This window comes from Montipora capricornis, chromosome 3, assembly GCF_036669925.1.
Source record: "Montipora capricornis isolate CH-2021 chromosome 3, ASM3666992v2, whole genome shotgun sequence".
Taxonomy (NCBI): Eukaryota; Metazoa; Cnidaria; class Anthozoa; order Scleractinia; family Acroporidae; genus Montipora; species Montipora capricornis.
Genome location: NC_090885.1, coordinates 14,546,277 through 14,561,276, shown reverse-complemented (window position 1 = coordinate 14,561,276; position 15,000 = coordinate 14,546,277). Strand labels below are relative to the sequence as shown.

At 38.3% G+C, this 15,000-nt stretch overlaps 1 protein-coding gene and 1 long non-coding RNA gene across 3 annotated transcripts in view; one reads left to right on the top strand and one right to left on the bottom strand.

Annotated features, from left to right (window-relative positions):
* LOC138041152 (uncharacterized) overlaps positions 1-3,147 on the top strand; it is a 3,934-nt gene extending 787 nt beyond the window's left edge. Inside the window, exons 2-3 of the long non-coding RNA XR_011130761.1 lie at positions 176-304; positions 698-3,147. This is a non-coding gene — a long non-coding RNA (uncharacterized lncRNA). The remainder of the gene's footprint in view (positions 1-175; positions 305-697) is intronic.
* A 1,198-nt stretch (positions 3,148-4,345) lies between these two features.
* On the bottom strand, positions 4,346-14,834 carry LOC138041151 (peptidyl-prolyl cis-trans isomerase FKBP5-like). 2 transcript variants are annotated; one of them, XM_068886918.1, is made up of 9 exons: positions 14,731-14,834; positions 14,144-14,345; positions 13,935-14,006; positions 12,696-12,856; positions 11,433-11,516; positions 10,182-10,370; positions 8,957-9,007; positions 6,696-6,788; positions 4,346-5,723 (listed from the first exon to the last, which is right to left on the bottom strand). In XM_068886918.1, exons 2-9 carry the CDS (start codon positions 14,235-14,237, stop codon positions 5,586-5,588), a joined length of 882 nt encoding a protein of 293 aa, XP_068743019.1. In that variant the 5' UTR covers positions 14,238-14,345; positions 14,731-14,834; the 3' UTR covers positions 4,346-5,585. The 2 variants fall into 2 exon arrangements, with proteins under 2 accessions (XP_068743019.1, XP_068743021.1); XM_068886920.1 differs by having other exon boundaries at positions 6,738-6,788.
* Positions 14,835-15,000: the final 166 nt, after the last annotated feature.

Here is a 15,000-nt window from a genome sequence, read left to right as displayed (position 1 = left end):
TTATAAAGCATTTTGGGGTTAAAATGCGGACAAACGTCGCTAAAATATTTGTCCGCATATTAATCCCACAATGCTTTGGGCGCTAGCTCGTGACGTCAATTGAAATGAGCGCCATGATGAACTACTGTGCACCTCCTACGTACCACAAGTTTTTCTACTTTATGTTTGTTTTCAGTGGCACGGATTGCCAAGAGTGTGGAGATTATATGCGTCTTGTGTTTTCTTTCGTGTCTATCGGCCTCTCGGCCGCCAGTGCTTTGGTTGTGTTGCTGCTTCACTGCACTGATGGACTTCGCGAAAAGAGGTAATTTTTTCTTAGTTTAAAACGTCAGCGGGTCATTAAGATGTGAACACCGTTCCCGTTTGGTTTGGGAGCTTTCTTGATATTCAGGAAGTAAAACACCATACCAGCTGCTTTAATCATCGCTTCACTGAATCAAGAATCAAACAAGTGAAAATCAATTTTGGTTCCTCTCTCCATTTTTCCCTTTCTACTTTTTGAGTGACATTTTTTTTTTGTCATCACGTTCGCTGGGGCATTAAATTGCGTAATCTGGGTCAGTTTGCTCAGTTTTCCTTTTTTCTAATAACCAACGCAAAGGTAACAATATTTTCCAGTCTTAGTAAACAAACGTTCTTGTTAGCAACTGTTATTTCAATCAGTTCATAGACTCTTTAACTTTTTTTTCTAAAACAGCTCCTTGACCAGTAAAGATTCAGAAAGTTCATCGTCTTCTGAGCAAGTTGAAGATCCTGTCCAGTATAAGAGCTATTAATGATTACTTTAAAAAAAAAGCATAGACGTCGAGAAGAATTGCAAACACTAGAGACACAATAGGTCAAGCCTACATTGAACAACTCCCTGCGGCGATTTGCAAGGAATCTAACAATGTTAAAGTAGAAGAAGAAGCAAGCGGTAGGATTAGGCAATCAGAATCCTACGAAATTCCACGTGACTGGCTTTCTGCTTGTCGCTAATTGATGGAAAAAGAGGCGAGGGATGCCAGCGTAAAAGCAATCACGTGGTTACTTTTTACACTCAAATTAATTTGCCAAAAAATCTCGCCCCATTTCCTCCAATGGCAAACAAGGACATATCCAACTGTGACTTGTATGTTCACACGTACTTCTCGTGCTTACCGCCGGGCTTCTCCACGTTGGCTAATGGAGAGGTTGCTCGCAGACTATGTACGTTTTTGTTATCCCAAAAATGCAAATAGGAGATAAAGAGCGACATTGGTTTTGGTCTTGCTTGAATCAAACCAATCACTAAGGATGGGTTCGATTGACCGTATTGCGAAGTAAGAATACGTGGAGTGATGACTGAAAAAGGTATATTTGGCGTTTTTAAGCAACAGGGATAACAAAAATATGGTTGAAATAGCATTTTAGCAGGTGTTTGACAATTTTGATGTTAATGTCCGAAAAAATGAAGGATTTCTAACATCTATTCCATATATTTCTATTCCGGAAAATGGTCCATCGAACGCACCCAAGTGTAGCAAAGGCAATGGAGTCTTTTCACGTCAGATTGAAACCAATGGATCTTGAATGTACATTTCCACATGTGTACAAACTTGGGTAAAAGATCATATTTTCCAGAAGCCTACTGACCAGGGACACTGTTCGACTATTATTCGCTAAAAAGACACTTTTCGTGTGGAAGCCAAAACTGGATCAAGAAATTGAACTGATTTCGTTTGACCATTACAACCTTCCCTGGGTTAATGATAAACGACCGTGGAAGTTGTACATGATAAGCCTAAGATTGTGTTAAGAATGAACATATTTTAGTCGCAGCATTTCGTCATTGTAATTTTCGCTAACGTTGTCGTAACCTATTAATAACATGAATAAAATTGATTGGATGAAATCTTCATTATATTCGTCAGTCATAGCTCTTCATGTGCCCATTGTACTATGACCTACGCAACATTCGAACCTACAAATGACCAGCTCCCAACGGTAGTGGCTTCACAGCTCAGTTGGTTAGAGCGTCGCACCAATATCGCGAGGTCACAGGTTCAAACACCGTTGAAGTCCTGAATTTTTCAGGCTTTTGCTGAAACTGCCTTTATAACTGCGAGGATCATAGCTTAAAATTTAATAAATTAAAAAAAAAAAACTATTTACAATTATTTACAGTTAGTTAAAATTGCTTTTACTTATAAAATAATCTTAACGAAGAGAACAAGACTTTTAAATTTGAAAAAAGACATGTTTCGGCAACTCCCGTGCCATCGTCAGTTTGCGGATGGAATAACAATGATGTACAATATATAGCGGAAAATTAGAATAACAATGGTGTGATACAACAACTGATTACAAAGAAAGATTAAGATTTACATGACACAATTTTTGATTTAGGGAGGGTTTCTCCCAATGAATGTGCAATGCCTCCTTGATTTTTAATTGTGTCCGTATTATTGCTTGATCTATGACAACAAAGCATTCGTTCGAACAAAGTGCCCGACACCTAGGTGACTCCTGTAAATGCTTGAAAATGTGAGAGGCCTTATCCATATTTAAGTGCTCGCTTATGCGCTTGCAAATGTGACGGGAAGTCTCACCAACATAGCAGGCACCGCAGCCTGCACAACTAAATCTATAAACAACGCATGATTTGAGCTCTTTAGGGATAAGGTCTTTCACGCTGAACAAAGAGCCGATTTTGAACGACGAAAACACTAGCTTCATATTAAAGCTGTTGTCACAAAAACGCTGAATGGTTCTACGAATCCGCTTTTGTGCAATAGCAGAAAATTTGCCCACGTAAGGTAATTTAACGTAGGAGCACTCTGGGCTGTTGTTGCCATTTTGCCTGTTAAACTGAAATTAATAATGTGTGCTGGATAAGAATTTTTGAGAAAAAATGCGTTGTTTATAGATTTAGTTGTGCAGGCTGCGGTGCCTGCTATGTTGGTGAGACCTCCCGTCACATTTGCAAGCGCATAAGCGAGCACTTAAATATGGATAAGGCCTCTCACATTTTCAAGCATTTACAGGAGTCACCTGGGTGTCGGGCACTTTGTTCGAGCGAATGCTTTGTTGTCATAGATCAAGCAACAACACGGACACAATTAAAAATCAAGGAGGCATTGCACATTCATTGGGAGAAACTCTCCCTAAATCAAAAATTGTTTCATGTAAATCCACAGGTAACCCAGGCTCACTGTGTGCGTCACGTAGGTATTAAAATATGGAGAACATATGAGGCGAAGTTTAGGTCTGAAAATTTGCTAGAAAATGGTAATAAAAATCGATAAAACTTATCATGTGGTGAGCTGTTGTTGTCTTTAATACGTACACGAAGTTTCGAGGAAAATGGTCCCCGTTCACCTTCCTTCATAATATAGTGACAAGGTAGGAGACAGAAGCCAGCGTCGGGACTCCGATCGACCCAAAACAAGCACGATTTTTTCCGCGAAAATCAAATCCAGTCGCTAAATAAACACGCCAGGTTCGTGGAATAGGAATTTCTCTAAACCATGAATCCACTGAAGCATCTCCAGGTAGCAACGTAGAGCCACCAGACTCCGTAAAACTTGTAAGTTAACCTGCTAAAATGGCGGCCAGAAAGCGTGGTACTCACGAAGTGCCCAATTCAAAATGGCACTGAACTCTGGACGCCTGGTGACGAGTATAATAAGTTCTGGAGGGAGGGGAGTCCCAAATTCCTAAAAACAAAACTCACTGAGCAATTTTTTGGGACTCCCCTCCCTCGAGGGAGACTTATTATACTCGTCACCAGGCGTCCAGAGTTCAGTGCCATTTTGAATTGGGCACTTCGTGAGTACCACGCTTTCTGGCCGCCATTTTAGCAGGTTAACTTACAAGTTTTACGGAGTCTGGTGGCTCCGCGTTGCTACCTGGAGATGCTTTAGTGGATTCATGGTTTAGAGAAATTCCTATTCCACGAACCTGGCGTGTTTATTTAGCGACTGGATTTGATTTTCGCGGAAAAAATCGTGCTTGTTTTGGGTCGATCGGAGTCCCGACGCTGGCTTCCGTCTCCTACCTTGTCACTATATTATGAAGGAAGGTGAACGGGGACCATTTTCCCCGAAACTTCGTGTACGTATTAAAGACAACAACAGCTCACCACATGATAAGTTTTATCGATTTTTATTACCATTTTCTAGCAAATTTTCAGACCTAAACTTCGCCTCATATGTTCTCCATATTTTAATACCTACGTGACGCACACAGTGAGCCTGGGTTACCTGTGGTAAATCTTAATCTTTCTTTGTAATCAGTTGTTGTATCACACCATTGTTATTCTAATTTTCCGCTATATATTGTACATCATTGTTATTCCATCCGCAAACTGACGATGGCACAGGAGTTGCCGAAACATGTCTTTTTTCAAATTTAAAAGTCTTGTTCTCTTCATTAAGATTGTTACAAAGTTGTTGCTTTTACGTCCTTTTGGAAAACTTATAAATACCAGCAGAAACCCATAAGGGTTGAAACGTGTAACGGCCCCTTGTGTGCTGGGAAACAAGCTTCTGAATATTCAATTAGCTAAGTACCATATTTGGAACAACAAGAGCAAGGGGTTTCCAAATATGGCACTTAGCACTGAAACATTCAACCAATCAGCTCGCACTGAATATTCGGAAGCTGTGAACGCGCGTTACACGTTTTAACCCTTATGGGTTTCTGATACCAGCTAATGATTCTATATTCACCAAAAATATTTCTACATTCTCCCAAAGTAGGAGACGAGGAAAAGTCAGCTAACAGTGTGCGTATAGTTTTATCATTAAGGATTGGAAGGGTTTCAGATCCACGAAGTGTAGCAGGAAGCGAGTTCCACAATTTTGCTCCACCATAGCAAATACTTTTTTTTTTTGAGGTATTCAGTTTTGGGTAGCGGTAACTGCAGTGAGGTCGAGGATCCCCTAAGGTTATAATGTGTTGTATCGTTCTTACTTATGAAAAGATCAATCAGTGAGGAGCCACCTCATTGTCTACTTTATACATTTGCTTTGCATTTGCCTCAGCCCGATGAGTTTCGAGATTTTCCCAGTCTAAGAGACTTAAAGTCTCGGTGGCAGGAATATCATTGGATAGGGTCCACTAAAATTTTCTTGCTTGGCTTCGGTACGATCAACTACCTTTTTTTTTTACTGCTAAATTGTCTTTACTGGATTACATTTTTAAAATATATACATCCTCCATTGTGCTTAGAGTGGGTGACATTTTGTACCCAAATGGCCATTTGCATCTCGTGTGCAGCACTTCCTTGCAGACCGGCTGCACCGAAACAACTAGTAGGTCACTACAATCTTGGACAAAACTCGTTGGGGAAATGTGACGCTCTCATTTGTCTATGTGATAAAGATTAAATTCTTCCTACTTTTCCCCCTCCCCCCATTCCAATGTTGTTTTAAAAAGCGACTAAAGGCTCGAACAGCATTTTGCATTACATTCTCAACATTGGTATTGGGGAGGGGGGAGGACCGATATATTTTGTGAGTGCGTGCCTAATGATGATTAAGCTAGAATTTTTCCCAAGAGTTTTGTCCAAGATCAGTAACAGCAGGCGGGGGAGATGTATAACTTCACCAGCGTCAACGGCACTACTCAAGTGACGTTTTCCGGCGTCCAAACATGGCACTAAGCGCTTTGGACAATTTTTCATCGTGTAATCTTTGCTTCTGTTTTAGAATTCGAAGTTGTTCTTGCACTGCAGAATTGCATGGAGCAAGTGTGAAAGCCTGAAAGAAAAAATAACAAATAAATAAATAAATAAATAAATAAATAAATAAATAAATAAACGTAAACAAAACAAAACAAGGACAAAGGAAACGTTAGACTAATCTTGAGTAATAAATTCCAACAGTTATTTTGAAAACTGGCACATGTTTTAGCGCACGAGTGCCGAGGAAGAACGTCAAGGAAAGACAAACATTGCGGAGCAGGAGAGAAAAGCGCCCAATGGAATTACAAGAAGGACACAGGCAACTCTTGGACACTTCTCAAGGGGTAATAACTAGCAGGAACGTCGGAAAGTTAAATGTAGCAGTTACTGTATCTGATAACAGCAAAACTGAATTTTCCACAAAGAACTATATTGTATCTCATACATTAGGCGTTCTTAACAAGGTAACGGCAACTTGGAGTACGAAATTCCATTTTAAACCAGACGCTTTCACGGGCATCTCTGATCCCTGGCTTCTCCTCTATCACGTCATAAGAAGGCTTTACTAACGTAAATTGGGTAACAAGCGAAATGATGACAATCTATCGTGTAGCCAAATCTAAAGGTGTAAATGTCCCTAATGAGACAAGCAGCCCTTTGTTCTTTCCGCTCTCAATTTGATTGAGTGGTCCACATCGCTGTTACAATTTGTCCGAATGAAAATATGGCCGCCAACAAATTGTTTTTTTTAGCCTGACTAGCCTTGTTAACACGTGTAAAACTGAAAGAATTTTGGTTGTAAAACGAGGCTAGTCAAAGTAATTATCACAAAGACAAAAGAATAATTTATTGGCCGCCATTTTTGCATTCGGTCTACACTTTAGATGTTTGAAGGCGGATCGTGCGATGAAAAGGACGCTGCAAGTTAAGGATCATTCAAAAGGTTTCAACATTTGCTTTAACGTGCATTCATTGAACGAATGTTGCTCAAATGTTGAAATCGTTTAAACGGGCTTTTATTGCTAAATGTTAACGTCCGCAAACGTACTGGAGAGGAGGGAGACTGGTACTTTCTAGAAGCTCTCCACACCTTTTCTAAATCATCCTTTGCCTTCTCATATTCATTCAAACAAACGAATGCCTGTAGAGACACAAATAAAGAAACTCGCCATCATTCTCCTTATTTAACTGAACACTGTTGTTGTTGCATTTCTCCACGCCACTACTGTTAGGCATTTGTTAGTTCTTTAAATTCAAGTCAAGTAAATGGAAGAATGCAGAGTTTGAGGATTGCTCAAATCCCTAAATCTTTTCAGTAAAATTTTGTGATATGATCATACTGAAATTATTTTTTTGTTCATCAGTGGTTTCATATATTAACCCATCTTTTTTTGCGGATCATTTTAAGCCAATATGTTGTGTCCATTCATACACGTTTGTAAACCAAGTTCAGACCACACAATACGGTATTCGTTCTCTTTGTTTTCCTGGTGTTAAACTTTGGAATTCATTAGCTCTTGATGTAAAGCAGATTATTCCTTTTTTCTAGATTCCGTCAAAACACTAAGAACTCTTTGATTGACAGGTATAACAATGATATTGATAATTAATTAGCTTCATGTCATACATAATTCAACCAATCCAAATTGAAACCAAAACCAATCATGGCTCGCGCGTGCACATTTTCCCGGCTTTGTGTAGGCTACTTGCAATTACTTCAAGTTTTGATTGGTTTACTGGATTGTCTCCGTCCTTTTTGATTGGCCATTGAAACTCGCTCTATTGTTGAAAATTGGTAGAAAATAATTACTTCGTATTGGATGTCAAAACTGGGCGTGCATCTAATGGGCCATTTCCGCGTTCATATCTGCCTCCTCTTCAAAGTGAGTCTAAGTGTGAAGTTTTTGTGGTGGTAATTACTTCTACTTTACATGTGAATGAAAACTTCACACTTAGACTCGCTTTGAAGAGGAGACAGATGTGAACTCGAAAATGGCTTATTATTTGCGTTTCTGGACATAAGTGAGGGTCTTCGTGAGCTTTAAATATTAAGCCAATCGAAATTCGTTATGTGTTAATTTGAAAACATTTATAAATTTCGTATACATTAATTAAAAATAAGTTGATATTGTAAAAAGTAACTCACGTAATAGGCATTTTAAAAGTAAGGATATAAAAATGAGAAACAAAAAAACAACAAAGACAAATCCAATCTGTGGTTAAAAGCCGTATTTGAATCTAGAGCATTTACAAGCAAACTTAAAATCTTAAAGCCGCTGTTACATGTTGAAACTTTTAGCTGAAACTTGTGTGCAACGGAGATGCGAAACAAGTTTCAGGTCAGGCATTGTACCGTATAACATGGTCGGTTTCGTGAAACTTTTTTGAACTTCCGTTGCGAGAAAAGTTTGAAGAAAAGTAGAAACCACCTACTTCTGCAAACGGTCACAGCAATCGCAGTGGTGATAAAAACAGGAGTTTCACCGTGTAACCACACTTTGTGAAACTGGTCTCGCTCCGTCTTGTTACGCTATGCTGCGTAGCCAATCAAAAACCGGCTAAGGCCATGGAAACAACACTTCGACATCACCTTCAACATTAACGAACGAGTTTCGACCTTTTATGTTACACGGTGCAACGCCTTCTGAAACTCGTTTTGCCGCGCCTTTTCACACAAGTTTCAGCTAAAAGCTTCAACGAGTAACAGCGGCTTAAACGACGAGGGCAAGCCTCCGCCTTTCCTGTTCCTGTTTTAATCCACTTAAGAATCACTTCACAGGGGCACCCAACGATAATCTTTGGTGAAATATGTGTTCGGGAGAGTTAACTATTCTAAGAATGTCGGTTTTACGTTGAAAAACAGCTCAATATTTCTTACTAGAACATTTCCTAAAAGATTCGTTACCAGGAAAAAGTAGACCCTTACGTTTTCGGAAAGGATATTTGTGCAATTTTTGGCACTTGAAAAGGTCACCTAGCAGTTTCGGATGAAGAAATGGTCGGGTTGGAAGTCCTTAGAAGGTAACGTTCATCTAGCAATTTCTGAAATGAAGTTATCATTCCATAAAATTCTCGGACACTTCAGTTTTCAGCTAAGATATCCGAACAGATCAAAATTTTCTAGGTGATAAAAACATCTCTTTACACAGTCTAGAGCCTAGAAATCTCGCTCAAAGGCTTTCGGCTTAATTTGACCCGTTGGGTGCCCTTGACTTCAGTTTACTTGCAAGTCCCACATCAACACATAACTAAAACTTCACAACCACTTATCAATCAATCAACTGTTAAATTGACAGTGTGTGAACTTACCTGTCCTCTTCTGAAGAGAGCCTTAAGATTTGTGGGTGACATTGCAAGTACCTATAAAGGAATAAACGCGTGGTCAGACCCATGGAACTACAGTAACAATAATGAAGGGTAAAAGGAGACACGGGTGGCAATAGAACAGAGAGGAACAATATAAATGAATACAATACACGAAGTGTACCTTAGTAATCCTTACAATGTACATGGCTGATCCAGTGATATTTATGGGTCTGTCTAAAATGTCATAATGTCACAGGCTCCTTGCCTATCCGTTTTGCACGATTTTTTGCATTGCAGAGGACTTTGTGATTGCATATATGAGTGGCGGTGCCTCGCATGGGACGTTAGTCCCGTTGCACCTACCCTTTTGGGTTTTGCTTCTTTTCTTTTCTTTATTTCTTTTCTAAAAGTTATCATTATTATTGTTATTATTATTATTATTATTATTATTATCATTATCATTATCATTATCATTATCATTATCATTATCACTATCACTATTACTATCACTATCACTATGATTATCACTATCACTATCACTATGATTATCACTATCACTATGATTATCACTATCACTATCACTATTACTATCACTATCACTATGATTATCACTATCACTATTACTATCACTATCACTATCACTATCATTATTATTATATTATTATTATTATTATTATAATTTTTTTTTTTCCCTTGTGTTGTATTATAAATTTATCTTGCACGTTGCAGGAGGAGTACCCAACAAAGCTGTAAAAAAAAAAGATCCCTTTCTCCTTCTAGCACAGTAATAAGTCGAATGATTATCATTGCTTTGCTACGTTTTAAGGCACATTGAACTGAGAGCCTCAGAAGTACCAAGGAGAAAATGGCTAATTATGTTCACTTTTAGTAGAGAAACAAAAAACATTAATAAGCTTGAAAACGTTAGTAACCTTAAATGTTAAAAAGTGGTCGACTTCAAACACTTTTTGCACTCATTAAAAGCAGAATAACAGGGAAAAAAATCATGTAAACTAAACTTAAAATGAATGCAACATAATTGAAAAAGTTATGATTCAATACCCGATGTTTCAACGCTCCTGGCTAGTGTCTTCTTCTAGGGTCAATAGCTCTACAGTGTAAAGCTGTTTTCTGGTGCTAAACTAAACTCTTCCACAAATACTTGAGGGCATGAGCTTTCAGTCATACACAAAGTGCAACAATTACTTAACAATAAAATATTTCTAACCTTTGTACAGTTTTCAGCAACAAATTCAAACTGTTCAAGCTTTCCCTGACATGCTGCTAAATTTAGGAGGCACGACACTCTTAGTTGTTCAAATTCATCTTTGGTATTGTCAGGTAATTTGTCACCAATTAAGATCAGCTGCTTAAGAGCATGACTATACCGTCTGGATGCAGCAAGCCAATTGCTGGCCTGTATCAAAGAGATGTGAAGACAGATGCAAAGATTTTTGTTTTAATGTCATTATTTTAATGATTTTTGTATTCATGGGAGCTTTACATTACTATTACTGATGCCAAGAAGCTATTTAAATGGAAGGCTATTTTATTGCTTATCACCTCTGATCAACAAAATTTTCTCCAAAATCATTCCAAATGTATAATGTTGTTTTTAGAATTTTGCATTGAAAATTCACTTTTTTAGTCACTCTGAAAGATGGGAAAAGAGGCCATAGTTTGATTCATGACCAAGCAATGGAGGGGAATGGACGGGTAATACCGGGCTGACTTCACATATTACTTTGCATGGCTGCTTTCAAAGTACTATCACAACGCACAGCAGTCTGTGACATTAATCCAGTATTAAACCCATTCCTCTTTCTTGTGTGGTCGTACAATGTAGATCAAATTACAACCATTTTTTTCCAGTTTTAGGAAGAGTGACTTTGAAGGAGAGTGTTTAGCACACCAAACAATTAGTGTTAGACAAGTGCAGAGAATTGTTGAGAGGAAAGGAATATTTGAGGTGATAGACACTTTAATCATTAATAAACAGTGTTCGGGCCCTTTTGTCCTGAAACATTATTTGTCAAAGCAAGTAAAATGTTTGAGTTAATAAACATTACCTAATTTCTGAAGTTAGTGTCCACAAGAAGCAATTTGAGGCAATTTTGAGGAAAATTAGCAACAAAAAAAACAACTACAATTTGACATGGGAACTTTATTCATGAGCCTTCGAATTACAGGAGACAAGGAGATGGGAGTGGCAAACTGGAGCAAAAATAAATGAAATAACAGGCAAACGTTTGTAACGAAGGGGAGCTTTAATGTAGGGAGAAGATATGAGAGAGGTGGGGAGGGGAGGGAATGGAGGGGAGGGAAGAGGATGCGGAAAAAAATGGTTTGGCAGGAAAAAAGGGGAAAAGGGGAGACGAAACTGCAAAAATTAAGCATTCTGAAATCAGTTTTCGTCAGACATTAATTAAATAGGGTAACATAGCTAAAGAAAGTTCTAGCTACTAAATAAATAATATACCTTAAAGCAGTCTGTTCCTTTGGCTTTGTGATGCTTGGCAACCGTTAGCTTTTCTTCTGCGGTAGTATGCCAAGGGTCTTTTGCCTGCAATAAAAAAAAAAAAAAAGAGTTGAAGAAATTAATCAAAATTGCGTGACTGTATATAGCAATTTAAAAGGTGTTCAAAAGGAGAACAACAACATCCACTGCATAACTCCCTAATAAGCAGTCAAGTGTGTAATGTCTACTCTGAGATGATCTCAGGTCCACGGGCATCAAAGCTAACTACACCGCTGTATGAAGAGAAGAAAGGAGGAAAGCAGAAACCAGCCCAGCTAATCAATTTTACTTGCATTCTTGAGGATGAAATATCCAGTGCACGGCTCAACAAGATCAGGCCAAAGGAATATATAAGGCACCTCAACCAGTTGCTTTATTGTGATTGGCCATTTTGATGAGGAGGGAAACTTGAGTACCTTGAAGAACGTCCGGTTGAGAATGACTTAAACTCAGCCCTCATGTATTGTACTTGACTGCTGGTTGAGGTGGATGCCAGGGATGGCCACTACACCTCAGGCTGCATCTCTGTTAACTCAGGGGGGAAAAGGGAGGAAAGCATGTTACAAATTTTCCTACAATGTCATACTTTTCATGTAAAGAAGAAGAAGAAGAAGAAGAAGAAGGAGGAGGAGGAGGAGGAGGAGGAGGAGGAAGAAGAAGAAGAAGAAGAAGAAGAAGAACCACATTGCAACTGAACTCATTTGTTCCTGTGAAGAACTCTATAAAAAAGAATGCATAGCTCAGTTGGTAGAGCATTGCACCAGCCAGTAGAGGTCATGGGTGCAAATCCTGCTGGAGTGACCTGACTTTTTCAGTCTAATATTAAAGAATTGTTGCTTAAATTGTCTATAGCCCACTCTTCAAATATACAATCATTTCTTCCAAAATAACTGAAGAAACTTGGTAGTGCCTTACAGTCATCTTTACAGTTATATTTTCCAGTGGATAATGCTATCCACCCTGGGGTATGTAGAGAGTAGCCTAAAGGGAAGATAGGCCATAGGTAGAATGCAACAACTGAACTTAACACGCAAAAGGCATAGGTATTATGTCATTACATTAACTGCTCATTCCCTGACCTTGACGTATGTGTAACTGCGAATATCGGCCAACCTTGTAGACTGGGAATACAAGAAATTGGGTGATACAAAGACTGAAATGACATTAACAATGCTCTCCTTGCAATAAAGTACTAGAATTGTACATGTATCAATACTGTTCTACCTTTAAAAATGAAAGGAGCTCAATTTCACACCACAAGTTACCATCCGAAAAACTGGCAAATTCCAGGTTACCATTTTCCTTCTTGTAGGGTATGACACAGACTTCCTTGGTGTGCATGCATTCTAAACATTTGTCAAGGGTCTCTGAAAACTCATTGTCTCCTGGAAAAAAATTAATAATTATTAAGCCAGTCATTATTTTACAGTGAAGAATATATATTTCAATGGTTTTTCGTACAGCTTACATATAGGACAAGATTTGTATGATCATTCTATTTTTAAATCAAAAGAGCTGCAGATTCCCACTGTTTCAATTGCATGCCATTTGTGGTGTTTGTGGATATCATTCATTGACCAAATGAAGAAATATAGGAATATTGTGTAAGGAAACCCTTTTAACCATGGCACATACAAAGAGTTGGATTTTGGTGCATCTGAAGCCAACGTAGCAAGTGCATGGTGGCTGCTAGATATAGATAGACCACAACACAATGAAATCCTTTCCCCAGCCTCTTTGCAATTACACTATGTGGATTCTTTAATATCCAAAGGTGTAATACCGGTAACAAGATTTGTAAGAAGGGCCTATATGTGTATATTTATTTATTTATTTATTATCTGAGAGGAATTATCTGAGAGGAATGTATTTATTATCTGAGAGGAATTATCTGAGAGGAAGATTTTAGAAATTCAGATTGATGAACATTACTTTGAATATTAAAAAACAGCAACCAAAACATGGACGTGTACCTTCATGAGAAGACTCAAAAAATCTCACCATTTAAACATAATTTTACTAGGATTAATCATTAACTATGAAGTACATTCATGGGGATGGAATTTGGGTTCTGGAATATGTGAGGAAGTATTATGATGATTGCCTGTGTACATCTGCCTACCAGTCTAGTAAAAATCTTTATTATATAGACTCAACAAAATATCGTGTTTCTGATTGGTCAATGGCGAATGCATAAATAGGTTATAGAGTGCAATATGGAAGTTCCTATGAAAACAATGCGATGTAATGATTTTGTTGAGTACATAATAAGTAAAAAATTGTGATGTTTTGGGAGTTCTCAAATTGCACTCAAATTGTGAGAACTTTCAAAACATCACTTGAGCCCATAAATCACGAAATGCACTCACATTTAGCTTACAGAATAAATATTTCGCGATAATGAAAGCACACTACGACACAATAATTTAAGAAATTTGTACTTAAAATGGCCTACATATTTACCTTCGCCAATCACAAAATCCTTTTCGCTTGTATGTGACACAGTATCATCTTGAGAAAATATTTTCAGTTTTACTATACAAAGACAAAATTATATTAACACTTCAGCAAATCATGCCTACATAGACCATGATATATTACTCTCATCAAGACGTTTTTCATTGGCGACCAAAATAAAAACGCAAAGCAAAAAAAGCAAAATAACAAATAACCTTTGCAAGAGGAGCCGTAGTTAGGTGTTTCTAATCCAATTCCTTTTCGAATTATAGTTCTTGGGAACGCGAAGGCACCACTATCGTCTACCATATTCCACTACTATCATCTGCCATTTTGGAAACATTTGGAATCTTTAAAGCTTTCATTTGATTGGCTTGCGGAAACAAAGCTGACCAATAGCAATTGACGTTTCACCTCCTGTAAAATCGAAACAGCCTGCAGACTTCCCGATAAAGAAAGAAAATTTCCGCAGATGGCTAGATTGCAGAATACCCGGCCCACCAAATGTCTTACTTAAAAAAGCTGCCACCGCGGTCCCGCAGTCGTGTTTAACAATGCTGCTTCCGCGTCCACCAAATGTCTTACCATAGGCAGCCCAAGTTCACGTCACTAGAGAGCGTGTAATAATTGATTACTAGTGAGAAGATGACCTTTGAGTGCAAGCGGTGTTGCGTTACAGGCGGCAGTTGAGAATTTAAACGCGTTGTAAGACTTTGTATGAGAAATAAAATACCGTCGATTATGAAGCCTAAAAAACGCTCAATTTAACGTTCATTCAATAAAAGGGATGAAAATGACTCACCTCTGGTGTATTCTTGTGCTTTTTAGGGCTTATTTTAACGTTTCGGGAATTCCGTGTTTTCAATGTTCTAAGACGAAAACTGCCACCGAAGTCCCGCAGTCGAGCACATGGGCATTTTGTCTGAGCATGCGCGAAGGGAATCGAATTATTCGAGTTCGGCGCCATTGTTATTTTGAACGCGCTGCCCGCGGGTTTTTAAACGGGCGATCTACACTTTTAAAAATATTTTGTCAAGAGAGATGAAAGATTGTAACAAAATTACACACTTTT

Coding starts and splice junctions, on each gene's coding strand:
- LOC138041151 (XM_068886918.1), bottom strand. CDS start 14,237: ATGGTAGACGATAGTGGTGCCTTCGCGTTCCCAAGAACTATAATTCGA. Junction 10,371..11,432: donor AAGGAACAGACTGCTTTAAG/GTATATTATTTA, acceptor TCTTTGATACAG/GCCAGCAATTGGCTTGCTGC. Junction 9,008..10,181: donor TTGCTGAAAACTGTACAAAG/GTTAGAAATATT, acceptor ATTCCTTTATAG/GTACTTGCAATGTCACCCAC.